At 50.8% G+C, this 18,510-nt stretch overlaps 1 protein-coding gene across 1 annotated transcript; it reads right to left on the bottom strand.

Annotated features, from left to right (window-relative positions):
- Nucleotides 1-231: 231 nt before the first annotated feature.
- On the bottom strand, nucleotides 232-6,942 carry Ppif (peptidylprolyl isomerase F). Its single transcript, XM_052733632.1, has 6 exons — nucleotides 6,639-6,942; nucleotides 5,297-5,327; nucleotides 4,726-4,814; nucleotides 2,943-3,039; nucleotides 2,235-2,310; nucleotides 232-1,129 (listed from the first exon to the last, which is right to left on the bottom strand). The coding sequence occupies exons 1-6, from the start codon at nucleotides 6,843-6,845 to the stop codon at nucleotides 994-996; spliced, it is 636 nt and encodes a 211-aa protein (XP_052589592.1). The 5' UTR covers nucleotides 6,846-6,942; the 3' UTR covers nucleotides 232-993.
- Nucleotides 6,943-18,510: the final 11,568 nt, after the last annotated feature.

Raw genomic sequence — 18,510 nt, 5'->3', positions numbered from 1 at the left:
AAAGCACCAAACCTGACACATGGGAATTGGAAAGTTGGCTCCAACTGGATACAATGGTACATGCCAGTAATCCCAGCAGCATTCAGGAGATCACGAGAGTTTGAGGCTAGCCAAGGATACACAGCAAGTTCTAGGCCAGTCCGGACCACACAGCAAGATCTTTTCTCAAAACAAACATAAAAACAAACACACCCCACTTGTGTTTCAGATTTCTTTCTAAAGCCAGAGATAGCAGTTTTATAGAAAATAGGATTTATTATCACACAAAGGACTGTTCCAGGAATCTTTTACATATATTATCATTGATAGACTGGATTTATTTAACATACAGAAAAAGCAAAGCCTGCCAGGAACGCGTTCCTCCTGAGGACAGTATGCACACGGGCTGTTTTCAGCACAGGAATTCACATTGAGCAGACAGCCCCAGCTCACAGGTCTGCCCCAGGTCCAGCTGCTCCTATCCCACAGGCTCCCTTCAAAAGTCACAGCAGCCAACCAGCAGGATTCACAGTAACCGGGAGGAAATGCATTGATCTTGAGACTTTCACAAGAGCCCTGAGTTATGTTTCAGAAGCCAGGCTCGGGGGTTGTGGTTTGTGCCAACTCAGGTCACACACAGTACAGTGCAGTTAGTGTCACAGTGTCGTTTCTATGAGATCTTATGAAATTATTGCAATGAGGAAGACAACATTAAATCCCAACTGCTGTCCCCACTGGTCAAGGAAAAAGTCCCTGGATGCTAACTGGTCAGCGATGCCAATGCCCAAGGCACACTCGAACGGCAATCACGGGGCCTCTTTCTGAGGGTGCATGGCCTGATGGCCACACTGATGCCCAGAAACAGGATCTGAGGAAGGATGGACCGTTGAGAGCAGTCTAGTCCTATGAAAGACCTTCTTCATACTCAGCAGGGGACGTGGGCACTTGTGCTCGGAGCACCTGGGCCAATTAACACATGGCTGGCTGCTCCTGTCCTAGCATCTTGGCTGTGAGTTAGCTCAACTGGCCACAGTCTGTGATGACAATCTTCTTAGATGTCTTCCCACTTTTTGAGCCGAAAGATTCTATTTTCTTCACAACGTCCATGCCCTCTTTGACATGGCCGAACACAACATGTTTACCATCCAGCCTGCAAGGAGGGTTGAGCCAAGTGAGAAGACACGCAGCACCTTGGCCACCCAGTACGGAATTCACCAAAGGTACTAATTCTTACAGAGAACCCCTTTAATCAAGCTCTGTGAGCTTCCCAGCCGCACTCCAGCAGATGCCAGACTCCCAGGACGTGTTCTGTCACCTTTGACCTGGCGGCTTGATCTGAACCTTGGTGACCTTACCTATGAGAAGTGAGCTGTTCTTTTTCCACCTAGGAAAATGATGGGCACAGAGCTATGCAAAAAAGCAAGACATCTGTACAAATAGACTAGTTCAGCAGGAAAACTGAGCGCCAGGACAAGCACAAGAAACCTGGAGGTGTTGAGCAGCTCTTGATTTGTGACTTCCAAGGACAGAAAAGGGACTTAACTCCAGCAAAGCCAAGAATGATGACAGCTGGGGGCAGGACTGCAAGGCCCATTACAGCTTCCATGGAAGGAGCAAAGAGGATGGAGCCAGCAATGACAGGCTGAGGCTGGCAAATGTCATCCTGCCACTTAGGTCTCCTTAACGTCGTGAAAACAGGCTTTCTAAAGTTCTCAGTCAGCTACTGCCCCTCAAGGCCAGGGACCTGAGGTCTGCAACACTGAGGACTCGATGCAGAGAAAGGTACTGCTTAGTGCAAGTTTTACCAGGGAAAAGGCATTCCTAGACAGCACAGGCCTGTGGGAAAGAGGCATGAAGGGGCTGGGGAGCCATGTGCAGCCATGCTAACGATGTTTGAGGGAAACCTGCCTCAGTACCCAGGATTCCACAAGCACATTCTGTGGTGGAAGCAAGCCAAGGAAGCATCAGGTTAAGCCAGACAAAATGGCTTCTACTCAGACCACCCACCATGAGGTCACTTATTGAAGCATTTCCCCAAATGTGAGGTAGAGGAACCCTCTTGTGCGTGTGTAGCCAACAGCAGCCCTGGAAAGCACAGGTGTGACACAGTCACAGGACACCCCAAATTGTCCCTCAGTAACCGTGAGAAGCAGTCGCCGGACCAGAGCAGGTGCTCCAGCTGCACACTGCCCTCCCGACTGTACAAAGACCTCCTCTGGTTCCATTCTTAGCGGTCCTACGATGTGACTACTCACCAGTCCGTTTTTATTGTGCAGATAAAGAACTGAGAGCCGTTGGTGTTAGGGCCTGCATTCGCCATGGACAGGACACCTGTAAGACAAAGCAGAGCGGGGCTGTGTCACCCAGGAGGCCCCTCATCGGAGATGCTCTTGGAAGAACAGACGGCTCACACTCATCAAGGACAAGTGAACCGGCAGACCCTGGAACCAGAGAGAACCAGTGCTAACTAACATCCGGACCCTGGAGCTCATGGGCCTTGACTGCCAGCCAGCTTTCTATGGGCAGGCTGGGATGGAAGGACCTCAGGGATCTCAGTGTGAGAGCTGATTGGAACCCCAGATATGGCCTCTAGGCTCTCCACACTCCGCCCTGGGTTCTGCTTAAAGACTCAAGTTCCCATCGGGAAGTTTGTTTTTTGTTTGTTGAAACAAGTCTCACTGTGTGGCCCAAGATGGCCTCAACCTTTGGGTTCTTCTGTTTCAGCTTCCCAAGTGCTGGAATTACAGTCGAAAGTCTGTTTTTTACGAAGTTACAAATGAGAAAGCCACAGGGAAACCCAATAAGCTAGAAATGCTGAACTGCCTGGATGCTAACAGATGCTAAGGAGCACGACGGGATGTCAGGCAACGGTGGACCACAGCTTCCCTGGGCAGCCGAGCGGCAGCATCCAGATGGTACGGAACCGCAGAGGACACTAGAGAAGGGCTCACAGTCACACATACCTGGCCCCACGTGCTTCAGCGTGAAGTTCTCGTCGGGAAAGCGGCTTCCGTAGATGGACTTCCCTCCCGTGCCATTGTGATTGGTGAAGTCGCCGGCCTGTACACAGCAATACACCTTGTAACTGGTTACCACACAGCTGGCAGTGTGGGTCCCCTAAGAAGGCAGCCCCAACCCACCCAAGGCCCACCCACAGGCAAAGGGGCCAACAACCATCGAGTGCCTGAGATAAAACGGGCAAAGCTGAAACCAAGCCTCTGGGTCTGGAGCCCCACCCTAACAAGTCTGGCTTCTTATCTGAGCTAGTTTTTCAGTAATCTACATGCCTGAGATATTCTGATTTTCAACCCTCAATTCCTAAGAGTCACAAGCAGGTGATCAGGGGTCCTGGTCTCAGAGATGGGCTGGGGGAAAGGCCAGTTCCCCAGGCTAAGTGTCCTCCTTTGCCCCAGCATCAACCTCCCCAAGCTCGAGCCCAAAGGTTTTGTAGACACATGGCGCACAGGGGCTGGGAACCTTCCTTAGAGCCTGTCCAAGGTCTGGGTAGCCTGGAAAGACCTGCATGGAGTTCTTGCCGAGAAGAGTACAAGAGCAGTTCTGTGCCCAGTTGTTAGTCATGGCCACACGGTGGTTTCTCTGAGACAGGACCCTTGAGAGAGAGGTACAAACTGCCCTCTCCAGCTAAAGCATCCACAGACACCAATAGGATGTCCCCAGTCACCTTGCCTGTGCCTCCAGAGGCCACTACTCCAAGCCTTATGGAGTAAGTCCCTTCCTGACTCCAGATACCCACCTTAGTGCCTACCTCAGCCACCACCCTCTCTGCAGCAGAAAGGTCACAGGGCTTGGGTAGGTTCATCTGTCTGCCTCTGTCACACCCAATATGTAACCAGGCACAACAGAGTGTCAGCAGGCACAGCCCCAACCCACATAGGCAGAAAGGACTTCAGAGAGGCCATGCCATCTATGCCCATCTCTAGCTCTTCTGGTCTCCACACCTTAACCCCTGACCTCGAGTCTGCCCAAGAAGTTTTTGTTATTAACACCTATCCCCAAACCTCACACAGCCATACTTCCATGTCTGTAAAACAAGAACAGGTGCCTACAGAGTGTGTTCATTTAACAGGGAAAAGGCCCTTTAGCAGGAAGGCACCTCCAAGTCCAGGCATGTGTGATCCTGACTTAGCCATCTTCCTCCCATCCCCTCTTCTCCCATGCCCAATGCTCAGGGGCACACAGAATGCCAAGATTAGAGACTGTCCAATTCTGGTGGCTGCTGGGGGATGTCTTTTTGTACGCTGTGACTATATGTTATCCCCACTGGCTAATAAATAAGCTGCTTTGGCCTATGGCAAGGCAGCTTAGAGGCAGGTGGGAAATGCAAGGAGAGAGACAGAGAGAAGAGGGGCAGAGGCGGGAGAGACACCCACTGCCATCCTAGGAACAACATGTAACGAGATGCAGGTAAAGCCACGGAACACGTGGCAGTACATAGATTAATAGTTATGGGTTGAGTTAAACTGAACTAGCTAGCAAGAGGCCTGCCATAGGCCATATAGTTGATAACTAATATTAAGCCTCTGAGTGATTATTGTATAAGCGGCGGTGGGACCGTAGGGCCGGGGGGACCGGAGAAACCTTCAGAGCCTTAAGGTCCACCCCCACCAGCAGACTTCTGTGTCCCTTCCATGCACCAGGCCCCTGCTTGCTTACCAGTGATCCTTACCACCCCCCGGGCATCTCCGGTGCCAGCTCTGTTCACAGCGGAGGCCGTGTTACCGTTACCTGGCACATGAAGGCTGGGATCACTCTGTGGAAGGTGGAGCCTTTGTAGCCGAAGCCCTTCTCACCGGTGCACAGGGCTCTGAAGTTCTCTGAAGAAAGAGGGAGAGGCAGGTTAAGGGCAGGCCAGCCCTCCCCGCCAACCCCCCAGGTGAGCTATGTGTATGGAAAGACCGCGCCCCTCCTCCTGAGTCCACCCCAATCACATACTTCCCCGCTGTGACCCAGTAGCAAACACTAGGACTAGAATACAAGCTCTAAGCTGTGCCAGCCAAGATCACATGGCAAGCAGCCCAGAGACTATGTATCTAACCCTGCCCTGTGCCATCGGGCAGAAGGGGGTTGGAAGCTATCTCTGGGAGCTTACACGGGCCTTCCCCCTGGTTCCGAGCTGTCCAGCTACTCTCAGACTGGTTAGCAGAGCTGTCAGCAAGGCCCAGAGACGGACAAAGGCTGCCTCGGGGAACCCAGCAGCTGGGCTTAGGCTGAAACCCCCACCTTGTCGTAGTCTGAGCCCTCACTCCAACCCCAAGCCCATCAGCCTCGTCTGGCTCCCTTTCCACCTCTGCCTTACCTGCTGTCTTGGGCACGACATCTGCCTTCAGCTACGGGAAGGAAAAGGAACAAAATAGAGTGGTTAGTGCAGAAGCCGGTGCCGGACAGAGCCCCCGACCACTCACACCCAGTGGCCAAGGCATCGTGAGAAAGAACCACAGGGACCATGCCTCTCCTGTGACCACCAACCCTTCTAGAACAGCTATCGTTTCTGCCAGCTGCTTCCTGAACCTAAGGCTTGCTGGAGGCAGCCTCAGTTTCTTATCTATCAGAAGAGACCAGTGTCATCCTGGCCCACTTCCGGGGACAGAATTGGCAGTTGGAGGCCCTAAGCATGGGTCCCCGGACCAAGAGTATCATAGTAGAACCTGTTGCCATTCCTCAGTGCAGAGAGAAACTGAGGCTCACAGAAGGGAAGGAGGGGACAGTTAAGGAATGACTGCAGCCTCTTGCCTCTCAGCTTCTCTTAAGAATGCCTTGGTGGTGGCACATGCCTTTCCCCCAGCACTCAGGAGGCAGAGGCAGGTGGATCTCTGATTTCAAGGCTAGCCTGGTCTACAGAGTGAGTTCCAGGACAGCCAGAGCTACACAGAACAACAACAACAACAACAAAAATCTCTCTTCACCAAATGGAGTTAGGGAGGTACTTTTCGTCTTCCACAAGGGGAAAGTGAGGCGTAACAATAAATGCCAGCCCCCCTTCAATAAATCGGTCAGTCAACACTAACTGGTCCCTTTGTTTAAAAGTGGAACAGCCTGAAGGCAGCACTAGGGCCTCCCGACAACTTTTGACGGTTTCCTGCTTTTTTTAAGGTTCGAACAGGAGCTAGAGCGGAGTGTGGACCTCAGAGAGTGGAAAGGGTTGGGCTCCCCGTCGAACCACACCCCCACACCCCCGCTTGCATTCCCAGGTGCCTCTTCCTAAGGAGCCAGGCCTCGGGGGCGGGTCCGGAGTGCGCTGGGCCTTAAACTCAGGCAGGCCACTATGTGAGCACCGGGCAACACCTGGGCCTCAGACGCCTGGCCCACCTAGAGCCCTGGATCCAGCCCTGGGTCCAGCCCCGGACGCAGAGGGTCTCGGAAACCCAACCTCGGCCCCGGCCCGCCAGTGGGCTGTCACTCAGAGATATCTGACCTTGACTTTTTCCCTCCACACCAGCTCTCCCTCTCAACTTCACTCCTTAGGGTGTTGAAGCGCCCTGGAACAGACCAAACTGATGTCGCTTCTCTAAGACAAGGAAACTGAGGCCCAGGGTTTGGAAGTGAGGGGCCCAAGGTCACCCGGCGTGCCAGGTACTCTAGAACGGGACCCGAGTAGTAAGGTTTGCCCAAGCCGGGCTGGTCGGGTCCGGGGTCCTCACCTCCAGCACCACGCGGCCGAGCGGCTGCCCATCGGCGCCCACGTCCAAGTACACGAGCGGGTTCCGGGAGGAGGAGGAGGAGGAGGAGGAGTTCGGGTCGCGTGCTCCGCTGTCGCTGCAGGCGCGGGTCGCGGAGAGGAGCAGCGGCGCGGCGCGCGGGCCAGAGAGCAGGCCGAGCAGGCGGGGGCCGCAGCGCAGCGCCAGCATCGCGGGTCGCGGGTCGGGCGAAGCGCGCGGAAGAACTCAGAGGAGCCACCACCAAGGTCACACGACCCAGGAAGCGATACCTAGGCCACGCGCCGCCGCCTTTATTGGCCGGCTGGCTTCGGGACCACGCCCCCTCACGCACGCCTCCGCCCCGCCCCCTCGGAGCCTGTTCGCTAGCGACCCCTGCTGGTTTCATCGGGCAGCGCAATCAGTTCGTGTGTCATGCCCTCCCCCCCGCCTCCATCTAAGCACAGGGAGGTGGGAAGTCGTTTGAGAGCGCCTCCAGAGAGATGCTGACCCTGGGAGTCAGAAAGACGAGGGGATCTGAGGTGGATTAGAAAGGGAAAGATAACAGAAAGAACAGATAAGCGGAGAGACCTTCCAAGACACCCACAAGTGGCCTCAGACTTGCGGACCCTGGGCTGAATCCATCTCCGTTTGCTTCTAGAGATCTGACCCTCCGCCAGCAGGACTGAAAATGCGGCTTGCTCAATGGTGCGTCTGCCAGGCTTCAGTCCCAGGATGGCAGTCCTTATTCCCACCACCTCCAGCCAGGCCAGGAAGGTGCTGGATTAAGTAACTTCTTAAGCAACCAGTCTTAAGAGATGCCAGAAGTTGGCAGTGTATGATGGAGAAGGAAAAGTTCTGCAAGAGAGCCACAGCCAGGGATCTAAGCCCTGGTTAATTGTGCGTAACAGCAGCCTGGGAAGCAAATGAATGCCAGCAAACCAGGGCACGTGGGCCAACACCATACTTTACAGTTGGGAAACTGAGGCTCAGAGAGAAAAAAGCTCTAGCTAGGACTAGGGAACCCTGGTTCCCTGCTGCTGGCTTGCACCAGTCCTTCTGCAAGGGAGCAATGAGAAATTTACCCTGATTTTTTTTTCACACCCATTCTAGGGATAAATAAATGAGAGAAGCATTTGTTCAGTGTTAAACGCTGTTCCATAGGCAACAGTGATGGGCATAAGCCAAGACTGACCGATGCGGGTATGGCTTCAGAATACAGTTTGGGGTGGCGTGGGGGTGGGGGATCTCTACTGCAAAGTCTTAACAGGCCTAAGAGATAAGAGAAGGAGAGGAGCTGAGCCTCGGGAGCAGGGGAGCCTGGCCTGCCCCATCTAAGAGTCAGCTTGTGGGAAGGCATCCAGCAGCCAGGCTGGTCCAAGCAAATCCATGAAGTCAGGGCATGCTCCCTGCCTCACACATACACAGGCTTGCCTGACCCCTCTTGTGAGGGTTCACAGCCCAATGCTTTGTCAGCCCAATGCTTTATGCTACTAGCCTGACAGGTTGTTTCCCAAGCCCCAGTCTAGGGGTGGAGCTCACCCAACCCCACAGAGTGCCCTCTTTTTTCTTAACAATTTATTTATTTTCAAGCCAGGCAGTGATGGCTCCCGCCTTTAATCCCAGCACTTGGGAGGCAGAGTGCTGTCTGTGAGTTCGAGGCCAGCCTGGTCTACAAAGTGAGTTCCAGGACAGGTTCCAAAAGCCACACAGAGAAATCCTGTCTTGAAACAACAACAAAAACAACAACAAAACCCAATTTATTTCTTTTCATTTTATTTATTTCATTTCATTTATCTCCTACTGTGAAAAAGTATGCACAATCCCACCCCAGAAGAGAACTTGCCTTCATTCACATGACTCCCTCCCCTCCCCAGCCTCCCCCAGCCTCAGACCTCACCCACCAGCTTTATCAGTGTTTTGCCTGCATGTGTGTGTCTGTGTGAGGGTGTAGGACCTCCTGGAACTGGAGTTACAGTTTTGAGTTGCCATGTGGGAGCCAGGAATTGAACCCGGGTCCTCTGGAAGAGCAGCCAGTGCTCTTAACCACGGAGCCATCTCTCCAGCACAACCCCCCACTTTTTGTCAGTGGACACCACAGTGAGCAGCCTGCATGGAAAGCTCACTTGTCCTCTCCTCTGCCTGAACCACTGGCACGGTCTACGTCTAGGTAGCAGCAGTGTACACTTCACAGGAGTAGAGAGGGATGACCACACAGGCCCTGCTAGAAAGCATCCAAAAGCCCCAGGCTTCCTGCAGCCAGTTCTAGGCCTTGGCTCCCATAGTCTTTAACATACTCAAAATGGGAACTGAGAAAACTAGTTCTTTCAAGGCTTCAGAGGTGGGGGGTGGGGGTTCAGTCTATCTCCTACTGTGAAAAAGTATGCACAATCCCACCCCAGAAGAGAACTTGCCTTCATGCACACGACTCCCTCCCCTCCCCCTGCCTCCCCCAGCCTCAGACCTCACCCACCAGCTTTTCAGTCCAGGAAGCAGCCCCCTTTCCCAGGCCCCACGTTGCAGCAGTGAACTGTCAGGGGCAGTGTGTTGGGCTGAGACCAGTCTGTCTGACTTCAAGGTCAGGGCTATTGCATGGCATACCCTCCTGGTTGTCACTGGGGAGCGAGACGGGGAAAGGACAGGGGAGAAGTCTTGGAGGGTCAGCACAAGAAGACAGAAAAGGAGGTAACCGGGAGTCATGGAGCACAGGGGACATGGGGAGGGGTGATTGCCACCGTGGGGAGTCAGCCTGGATATGACCACCTCTGGGTACAATGAATGGGAAGAGGTTATTCTGGGAGAAGAATGAGTCAGCCACCGTCCAGGCTGGCGTTAGTTAGGGCATCTTCTTTATCTTGAACATAAACTGCAAATGCCACGAGAGGAGAGTCACGGAGGTCTCTAAAGGCCAGACCGAGGTCAGATGTGGCAGTACTGAGAGCCGTAGCTGCTACAATGCTCCCTCCTTGTCCTTCCTTTGTGTTACTCTGTCATACTTTCTTCCCTTGAATGAGCCAGGGAAAACTTCCATCTTCACCACAGGCTGGATTCCGGCACCATTCCTACCTATCCTGTCCTCACTGGTGTCAGGGGAAGCAGTCCCTAAGCTGAGCTGTGGCTAGGCACGTGCCCAGCCCTGAGGATATGGGGCCCAGCTGAGAGTACATCCTCAGTTGGCTCCCCCTCTTATAGATTGGGCCGTCTTTGGAAGTTACTCCCCAAACTGCCCAGGTGGCTTCTTATGTAAGAGTGCTGACAGTTGATGTTCCCTGGGACCCTGTGACAACATGCTTGGGCCTCACAGAGCCAAAGGGCAGCCAGGAGAGACTGTCATCAAAATCATGTTCTGGCGTTGCAAACTCAGCTGCCCGTGGGAGCCAAGAGTAATGCAAGCTGGGAAGTACAAGGAGGGAGTGGAATTAAATGATAAACGCTGTCCTAGTGGTCGAGGCACGCTCCAGCTAGAGAGACCCCGTAGGTGGGACTGTGGGAGCAGCACAGCCAGCTAGGCTCACACTGTCCAATAAGAGCAGAACACCTGAAGTCTCCAGCAAATCTCTTTTTAAAACTGTGTATGTATGTGTGTACCTCTGTGTGGATATGCACACATGAGTGCAGGTGCCCATGGAGGCCAGAAGAGGGCATCAGATTCCCCTGAACAGTTGTAAGCCACCTAATTTGGATGCTGGAAACTGAACTTGGGTCCTCTGGAAGAACAGTAAAGGCTCTTAATGATTGAGCCGTCTCTCCAGAAACTCCCTTTTGAATCAGGGTTTTATGTAGCCCAGGCTAGCTTCCAGCTAGCTATGTAACTGATGATGATCTTGAATTTCTGACCTTCCTGTCTCCCTGATGAGTGTTGGGATGACAAGCATGTACCACCACACCTGCTTTAAATGGTGTTGGGGATCAAACCCAGGGCCTCATTAGGCAAGCACTACACCAGTTGAGCCCCATCCCCAGGCTCAAAACCTAGTTTTGAGAACATTGGGAACTATTTCCTCTTTCTTCCTTCCTTCCTTCCTTCCTTCCTTCCTTCCTTCCTTCCTTCCTTCCTTCCTTCCTTTCTTTCTTTCTTTCTTTCTTTCTTTCTTCCTTTCTTCCTTCCTTCCTTTCTTCCTCTCTTTCTTCCTTCCTTTCTTTCTTTCTTTCTTTCTTTCTTTCTTTCTTTCTTCCTTCCTTTCTTTCTTTTTGTTTTTGTTTGCTTTTTCTTCAGTTGACTGAGACAGAGTCTTGCTGTATAGACCTGAATGGCCTATAGCTCACTAAGTACATCAGGCTGGTCTTGAACTTGCATAAATTCTCATGCCTGTGCCTCTCAAGTACAGGGAGGCACAGTCTACAGACTGCCTCAGTTTACACATTTCAGGGGGTTGCCACCTTGCTCAGCTTGGGAGTTCGTTTTAAAATAAAATTACGCATGAAATAAGACATGAAAAACACACCCAACACCTAGACAAGGCAGGTGCCATGGAGCGTGACGTGACGGTGCATGCAGGTGTGTGAGGCAGAGGCGGATGCTGTGGCTGTCACATAAATTGGGATTGTCTTGAGAGGCTGTGCAGAAAGCACTAGGGTGACAGCAGGTGCCCTATGTGGGCACAGGGTGTGGTTTCATCCCGAGGGCCGTGTATGTTCCCAGAAGTGTTTTGCCTGGTTTTGCTTCTTTGAGGCTCGGTTTCCTCATCTGCACAGAGGAGTGAGTAATAGATATCTCAGAGAAGTGCTCCTGTTAAATAGAATGGAACTTGAATGTGTGAGGGGCTCAGCAAAGGAATGAGTGAGAAATAAATGAATGAATGAGTGAATGGATGAATGCTTTCCTGTCCAGGCCATTGGAAGAATCAGGTAAAGGTGGGAGTTTGGCTGTTGGTAGTGGTTTCTCAGCTCTTGAGACAGAGTCTCATCACATTATGTCAGCCACACCAGATTCAAACTCACTTTCCTCCTGTCTCTTGGGCGCTGGAATCATAGGGTGTCCCACCACGTCTAGATAGAAGGGTGGATTTGAAAGCATGATATCAGGACCTTAGTTAGGGTCCTTGGGGGTTTTATGATGGAGTTTTGCTTCCTTAGGGGAATCCCAGTCCCATCCTTGCTCCACCCTCCACATCAAATTTGGAAGCTCTACACATGCAAGAGTAGAGCTTAGCCTTTCGTCATCCCATGCAGTCAGTGAGGCCAGCTGGCCTGGGCTGCATCCTTATTCCATGAAGGTTACCAGACTCTAAGTCATGGCAGGGGGAGGCTACACAGGAGTCAGCAGAGCTCTTTCCGCTGTATAGAAAAAAGTTATACCAAAAGGGATTCTTCCCACCCCTACCCCCATGGAGGCAGGCAGTCTGTAAACTGGTCCGGGGGATCTCGGAGACACACACAGCTCTCTGTGGGGATGGGCTTGATCTAATGACCCGATTGTAATGGATGGATCACAGCCTATGGAAAAGGTGCACCCAAGATCATTTGTGAATCTGGAATTTCTTCTCTGAACTTGTGTTGTTTTTTTTTTCCCCCAGCTCCTCTCATTCATTCTCTCCCCTGTGTCTTTCTCTTACACACACACACACACACACACACACACCACTATCTGTCATATCACGGAGGGACACAAGCGCCTAGGCCCTGTGGAGAGGGACCAACCCGACAGTGGCTACATGCAAGATCTTGGACGTGTGTCTTCTGTAGCCTTCCATTCACCACGTGAGCGTGTTTGAAAGTTGGTCCTCACCTCCAGAAGAGCCTTTGGGGTGACTGTATGCCCGGCTCACTCTGGCCTGCAGCCTCCTGAGCAGAGGCTCCCAGCTCATCCATGGCTGCAAAAACTGGAATAGTGCTTATTCGTCATTTGAAGTCACCAAGTGCTGGGTCCCACGCTCTGCAGCTATAGGCCGCTAATCCCTAAAGCATCCCGCCTCAGACACAGCCCTTAGAGGATCCCATTGCTCCATACCTAACAGTTGGTGTCACCAGCTGCTCTTGGCAGAGACCACATGGGCACAGGCAGGGAGAATGGGCTCAACCAAAGAGACTCGCTTATCTCTTGCTCAGCCAATTTATATTGTTTCTCTAAAGGAAATGAATAGGAGCTTGGGGGAGGGGAGAGAGAGAGAGAGAGAGAGAGAGAGAGAGAGAGAGAGAGAGAGAGAGAGAGTGCTGGAGGAAGGCTTAAGGAGGTTAAGCTGAGCTGTTTGGGGATTGCAGCTAACTCGTTATTATGTAGACCCTGTTGATCTTGAACTCACAGAGATGCACTTGCCTCTGCCTCCTGAGTGCTGGGGTTAGAACTGTGTACCAATGTAGATGGAGTTTTCCTGCCTGGCCCACATTCAGGACAAATCTCTCTCACCTGCCAGTCCCATAGCCACTCAGACCCGACCAAGTAAACACAGAGACTTATATTGCTTACAAACTGTATGGCCGTGGCAGGCTTCTTGCTAACTGTTCTTACAGCTTAAATTAATCCATCTCCATTAATCTATACCTTGCCACATGGCTCGTGGCTTACCGGCATCTTCACATGCTGTTTCTCATCATGGTGGCTGGCAGTGTCTCTCTGACTCAGCCTTCCACTTCCCAGCTTTATTCTCCTCCTTGTCCCGCCTACACTTCCTGCCTAGCCAATGGCCAATCAGTGTTTTATTTATTGACTAATTAGCAACACATTTGCCATACAGAACATCCCACAGCACTTCCCCTTTTCTTTTTTTCCAAAAAGGGAGGTTTTAACCTTAACAAAGTAAAATTACATATAATTTGGGAATTTGGGCGTAGCTTCTCTTACTACTTCCTGCTGGAGGGGGGCGCTGTATCTTATGGGGGCACAAAGAAAATTTTAGGATTATGGAATAGTCCATGAGGCTGTATCGTCTGAGCCAGTTGCCTTCAAACCATTTTGGATGTTGGATCATCTGGGCCTTGGTGTCATTGGAGACCTTTCAGGGGGTCTTGGCTGGTCAAACCTGATGTATCTTAATCTGGAACAAATCCATAGCCTCTGGCTTTCTGTGGGAACAAAAGCAGAGTCTCCTTTCCAAAGTAACACATCCTTACATCCAAATTTTGAAGTCAAGGTATCTTTAAAATATACATTTTGGCATAACTCAACAGCTTTTACAATCAAATGTTTTTCTGCAGTTAAAAATCTCAAAGACAACACAATCCAGATTCTCTGTGTAATATTCATCTTTACTTGGCTTATTTTTCATATTAATTTTACTGTCTCTTTAAAGACTTTATTTTTTAAAACTATGTATTTGTTTCTATAACTGCATATATCACCTTTTTTGGAACAACTCAATTTGTTCCAGTACAGGTTGGCCTTGAACTCACAAAGATCCGTCTGCCTTTGCCTCCCAAGTGCTGGGATTAAAGGCATGTGTCACCACCACCAGGGTTCAGTTAGTCTTGGTAACTCTGTAAAGAAGGGTCCCAGGAGGTTGGCTTAGACTTGAACCCAGGCCCAGATCAGTGCACATCCTGTACTTTCTTCCCATGTCCGGGCCTTCTTTCCCTGGAGAACCTATACTACCAGTCCCCAGGCACACGGCCTCCAACAGCTGAGCACCATATAAGCCTGCTACCCTGAATACACTTATACGCACAGTTCGCACCCAGAGTCAACAGGAGCCAGCCCTGAGTTACTTTTTGTGCAGGCAACATCCCCACCTTTATTTACTTTTCATGCTTTACCGTAGCATTTTCAATGCTCCAGTATCCCAAAGCAAGGGGGGGGGGGTGTCCCACTGCCAGGTTGCTTAGACGTGGGGCTTGGGCCTTTGCCAGCGCTGCTTGCCCGAGCTCCGCCCACCACAGAAATCAACAGCCTGTAATTCTGCAGCTTCCCTCCCTTCCTGCGGTCTGTTGGCACATGCAGTTTTCTTCAGTCTACTGACTGGGTCCCCTCAGTCTCGCTTACTACTAACATTGGAGGTCTTTCCTTCCTCTGTTAGAATAGACCCCCTTCTCTCCGCAGTGTTCAGGTGCTAATCAATACTGTCTACCTTCTAATCGCTATCACCCACCACTGGTCACCGGTGTGCCTGGCCCTGGAGGATACATACTAGTGTGATCCTGCTCTTTATGAATGTGGCCTCTAAAACTTACGGGAGTGACACGAGCCAGTCAAAGCTAACTAGCTGTTAAGCGTGTGGGCCACAGTCTGAGTTCCGGGCCAGCTCTGCCTAGGGCCTGAACTTGATTCCCCCTGCTAATGCTGTTGTTGTTGAATTTTAGTACAAAAGGTCAGGAGGTCAGGCTGAGAGAAGTCTCAGTCTCTGTGACAGACATCGCTGATATTTAGCTACCACAGGCTGCATACCTAAGACAGAGTGTATACCTCACAGGTCCTAGGCTCACCCAGGTACCTCGGGAGAACACACGGAGACTTTGGCTCCTTGGGGACTGTCTTCAGCAGAATTGGCCCCAGAGGAAGGAAGTAGGGACCCTGTGAATCAGGGTGTGGGGAGCAGATTGCGAGGGGACTGGGACGTGTTGCCATTTCCAGAGAGACAAGCGCTGTATGGAGACAGAGTCACAGTGGTCCACCATAGGCCTTCCCAGAGCCAAGTTTGCATTAATTTGGCTGAAAGAGCTTCCCATCACTTGGCAACACTGCAGTACTTTGAAGTAAAAGGCTCCCCATGACTGAAGGTGTGCAAGAAATACTACATATAGTATGCTTGTTCAGGGTGTGTGGTGATCCAAGGTGACCTCGGAGGTTTGGGCCACTTCAATGGAGGCTGCTTGGAGGAGCATCAAATGCTGAGCAAGGCCTCTAAGTGCAAGCTCAAAGCCTTTTATTGGCAGACTGGCCAACAAATTTCAATATGAAACCGTAAAAGCCAGGAGGAAATGTTTATATGGTTACTGGTTTCAATAGCCCATGCTCTCTAAGCATGAAGTGTAAGGGAAAGCATGGAAGTGTTTGGAGACACGGTTAGTTGCGGTTCCCATTAATGGGGCAAAACACCTCGCAGAGACAGCTTAAGGGAAAGGCACCTTGCTCTGGGTACAGTCCATCATGGCAAGGGAGTCGTGGCAGCAGGGACACCTCTGGCCAACGCAGAAGGAGCGTGTAGTGGCAAGTCTTATACCTTGGTTGGTCAGGAAACAGAATAGGACTGGAAGCAAGCCCACCTTCAGTGACCTGCCTCCACCAGGCAGGTCCTACAGCCTCTCCCAAACAGGGCTAACCATGTGGTCGTCAAGTGTTCAAACACATCAGGCTGTAGGGAACATTTCAGAACCAACCCTAACAATGGCCGACCTTTTAAAACCCATCCATGCTGCGAAAGGTGCCATAGGCACAAGAGGGCCAGAGCGGCTTGTGTTTCTGTCTTTCTTGTTTTCCCATCTGTCCCTGTTCTGAGTCAACACCCTTCAGAAGTAATGTCAAGGATGTCAGGGTTTAGCTTTGGGAACTGAACAAAACTTCAGGAAACAGACACTTTGTTTGCAAATCATTCATGATCGCCTGGCCAGCCTTCCTAGCCAGCTCGTGTCTTCATGCCCACTAGACTTGCCAAAGACTCTTAGGTGGAAGGAAGACAAACTGAAGCACCCCGAGCCTTGTTTCTGAGTAGATCCCGGGTAGATCAAGAATCCAGAGCATCCTTCCCTTGTGTGTCTGGGCAGGTCGGTTTCCAGTACTCCCATGGGTGTATTAGTTACCTTTCGGTTGCTGTGATGAAACACCGTGACCACAGAAACCGTTTAGAGACGGATGGGTTTATTGGGGCTTAGGGCTTCAGAGCAATAAGTGGCCATCATGGTGGGGACGCGTAACAGCAAGTGGAGGGCAAAGCAGCAGGAGCAGGAACTGAGATTTCCTATCTGCGAACAGAAGCACAAGCAAAAGGGTTGAACTGTAAGTGGGACAAGGCTGTAAACTCTCCAAGGCTAACTCCAGTGACATACTTTCCCAACAAGGCTATACTTCCTAAACCACACCCCCAAACAATGCCACCAACTCATCTGGTGTGATGGTGCACACCTTTAATCCCATTGTGGAGACAGAGGGAGAGGCAGGTAGATCTCTAAGTTCGAAGCCAGCCTGGTCTACATAGTGAATTAGGACAGCCATAGAGAGACCCCGCCTCAAACAAACTAAAACATTGCCAGCAACTGGGACCAAGTGTGCACATACTGGCGCCTACTGAAGCCCCCACACCCTGCCATGGTGTGGCAGAAGGAGTAAGGAATAGATGTCCCAAGGGGTCCAAGAAAGCTCAGAATAGTCCATAGACCGGGAACCTTGGAAACCTTGTGGTTGGATCAGACGACAGTAGAGACTTTGCAAATGGACCAGAGCCAGATGGTAGTAAGGACAGCTTTAACCAATGCTCCAGCCCCATCACCTTGCCTTTTCTGAGCTGTCAAGAACTGAGAGGAGATGCTGGGGGAAAGAAAGAAAAAGATACTGGGACACCCTGGATGCCAAATCAGCATCCCTGAAGAGCAGAGGGCTTCATTTGACACCATTGGCCTCTGCACGGGTCCACCATTTACCCCTAAAATGCCTTTGGCTTGTTTGTGGCTCTCATCTATGGCCCGAGGCTTCCTTTAACACAAGACAGCAGTCATGGGAGGCCTTTGCTCATACACTGTCTGCCTGAAAGGGCCCAGGCTACTTCTCTGAAGCTCACAGCCCAAGTGGTTTTTGTCCCTGAGATGTACTCCCACCAGTCACCAAAAGTGTCAGGGGTGCCATGCCATCCCTTTCTGAGAACCTCCAATGGCTTATTTTGGCTATAGGGCTCCCCAAAGAGCTGCAAACCCATCTAGATTTGGGCCTTCCAAAAGATACATTCCCATAAGCCATCATCTCAAACGTTGAAATCTCCAAAGTTTATAATCCAGAAAGACTAAAAATCTCAAAAATATAATTCTATGGGAAAAAAAAGATTTAGAAAAACTCTTTAAAAAACATACATTTACATTTTTTTTGGTTTGTTTTGTTTTTCGAGACAGGGTTTCTCTGTGTAGCTTTGCACCTTTCCTGGAACTCTCTTTGTAGACCAGACTGGCCTCGAACTCACAGAGATCCGCCTGGCTCTGCCTCCCAAGTGCTGGGATTAAAGGCGTGCGCCACCACCGCCCGGCGATACATTTACATTTTAAGGGGGATTTATTTTGAGAAACATGAAAATATGTCAGAACTCTTTATCAGCTACTTCATACAACACTATACACCAGTGGCTCTCAACCTATGGGTCGTGACCCCTGGGCTGGTTGAATGACCCTTTCACAGGGATTGCAGATAGCCTTCATATCAGATATTTACATTACAATTCAAAACAGTAGCAAAATTGCAGTTATGAATTAGCAACGAAAATAATTTTATGGTTGGGGGTCACTGTAGTAAAGGGTCACAGCATTAGGAAGGTTGAGAACTGCTGCTATACACAATAATAACATATGTTTTTGTGGGGTAGGAGAAGGTGGTATGAAGGTACATGTTCATGTGGTACATGTATATGTAGGTACAAATGTACATGTATGTACGTGTGAAGGCCAGAGGTCAACGCCTGGATGTTATTCCTCAGGAGCTTACCACCTTGTTTCTTTGAGACAGAGTCTCTCATTGGCTCAAAGCCTACTGAGACTATACTTGCCAGCCAGTGAGGTCCAGGTATTCTCCTGTCTCTGCCTTCCAGCTCTGGGACAAGTGCACAACCACTACATCTGGACTTTTAAAATACGGGTTCTGGGATTAAACTACAGTCCTCATGCATGTATGACAAGTACTTGCATGGCCAGACCCAACATGCATATTTTTGCAAGCATAAACACAAGGTAAACACCAATGACAAGCACACAGGTATAACCATGATGAGCAGATGAACCCTACCATAGAGAAATAGTTCAAAAAGCCAGGTGT

The sequence above is a fragment of the Peromyscus californicus genome, unplaced genomic scaffold (assembly GCF_007827085.1).
Source record: "Peromyscus californicus insignis strain IS unplaced genomic scaffold, ASM782708v3 Scaffold_12__1_contigs__length_115047231, whole genome shotgun sequence".
In the NCBI taxonomy this organism is placed as follows: domain Eukaryota; kingdom Metazoa; phylum Chordata; class Mammalia; order Rodentia; family Cricetidae; genus Peromyscus; species Peromyscus californicus.
Note: the sequence above shows the minus strand (reverse complement) of the source record. Positions and strands in the feature narration are given on the sequence as shown.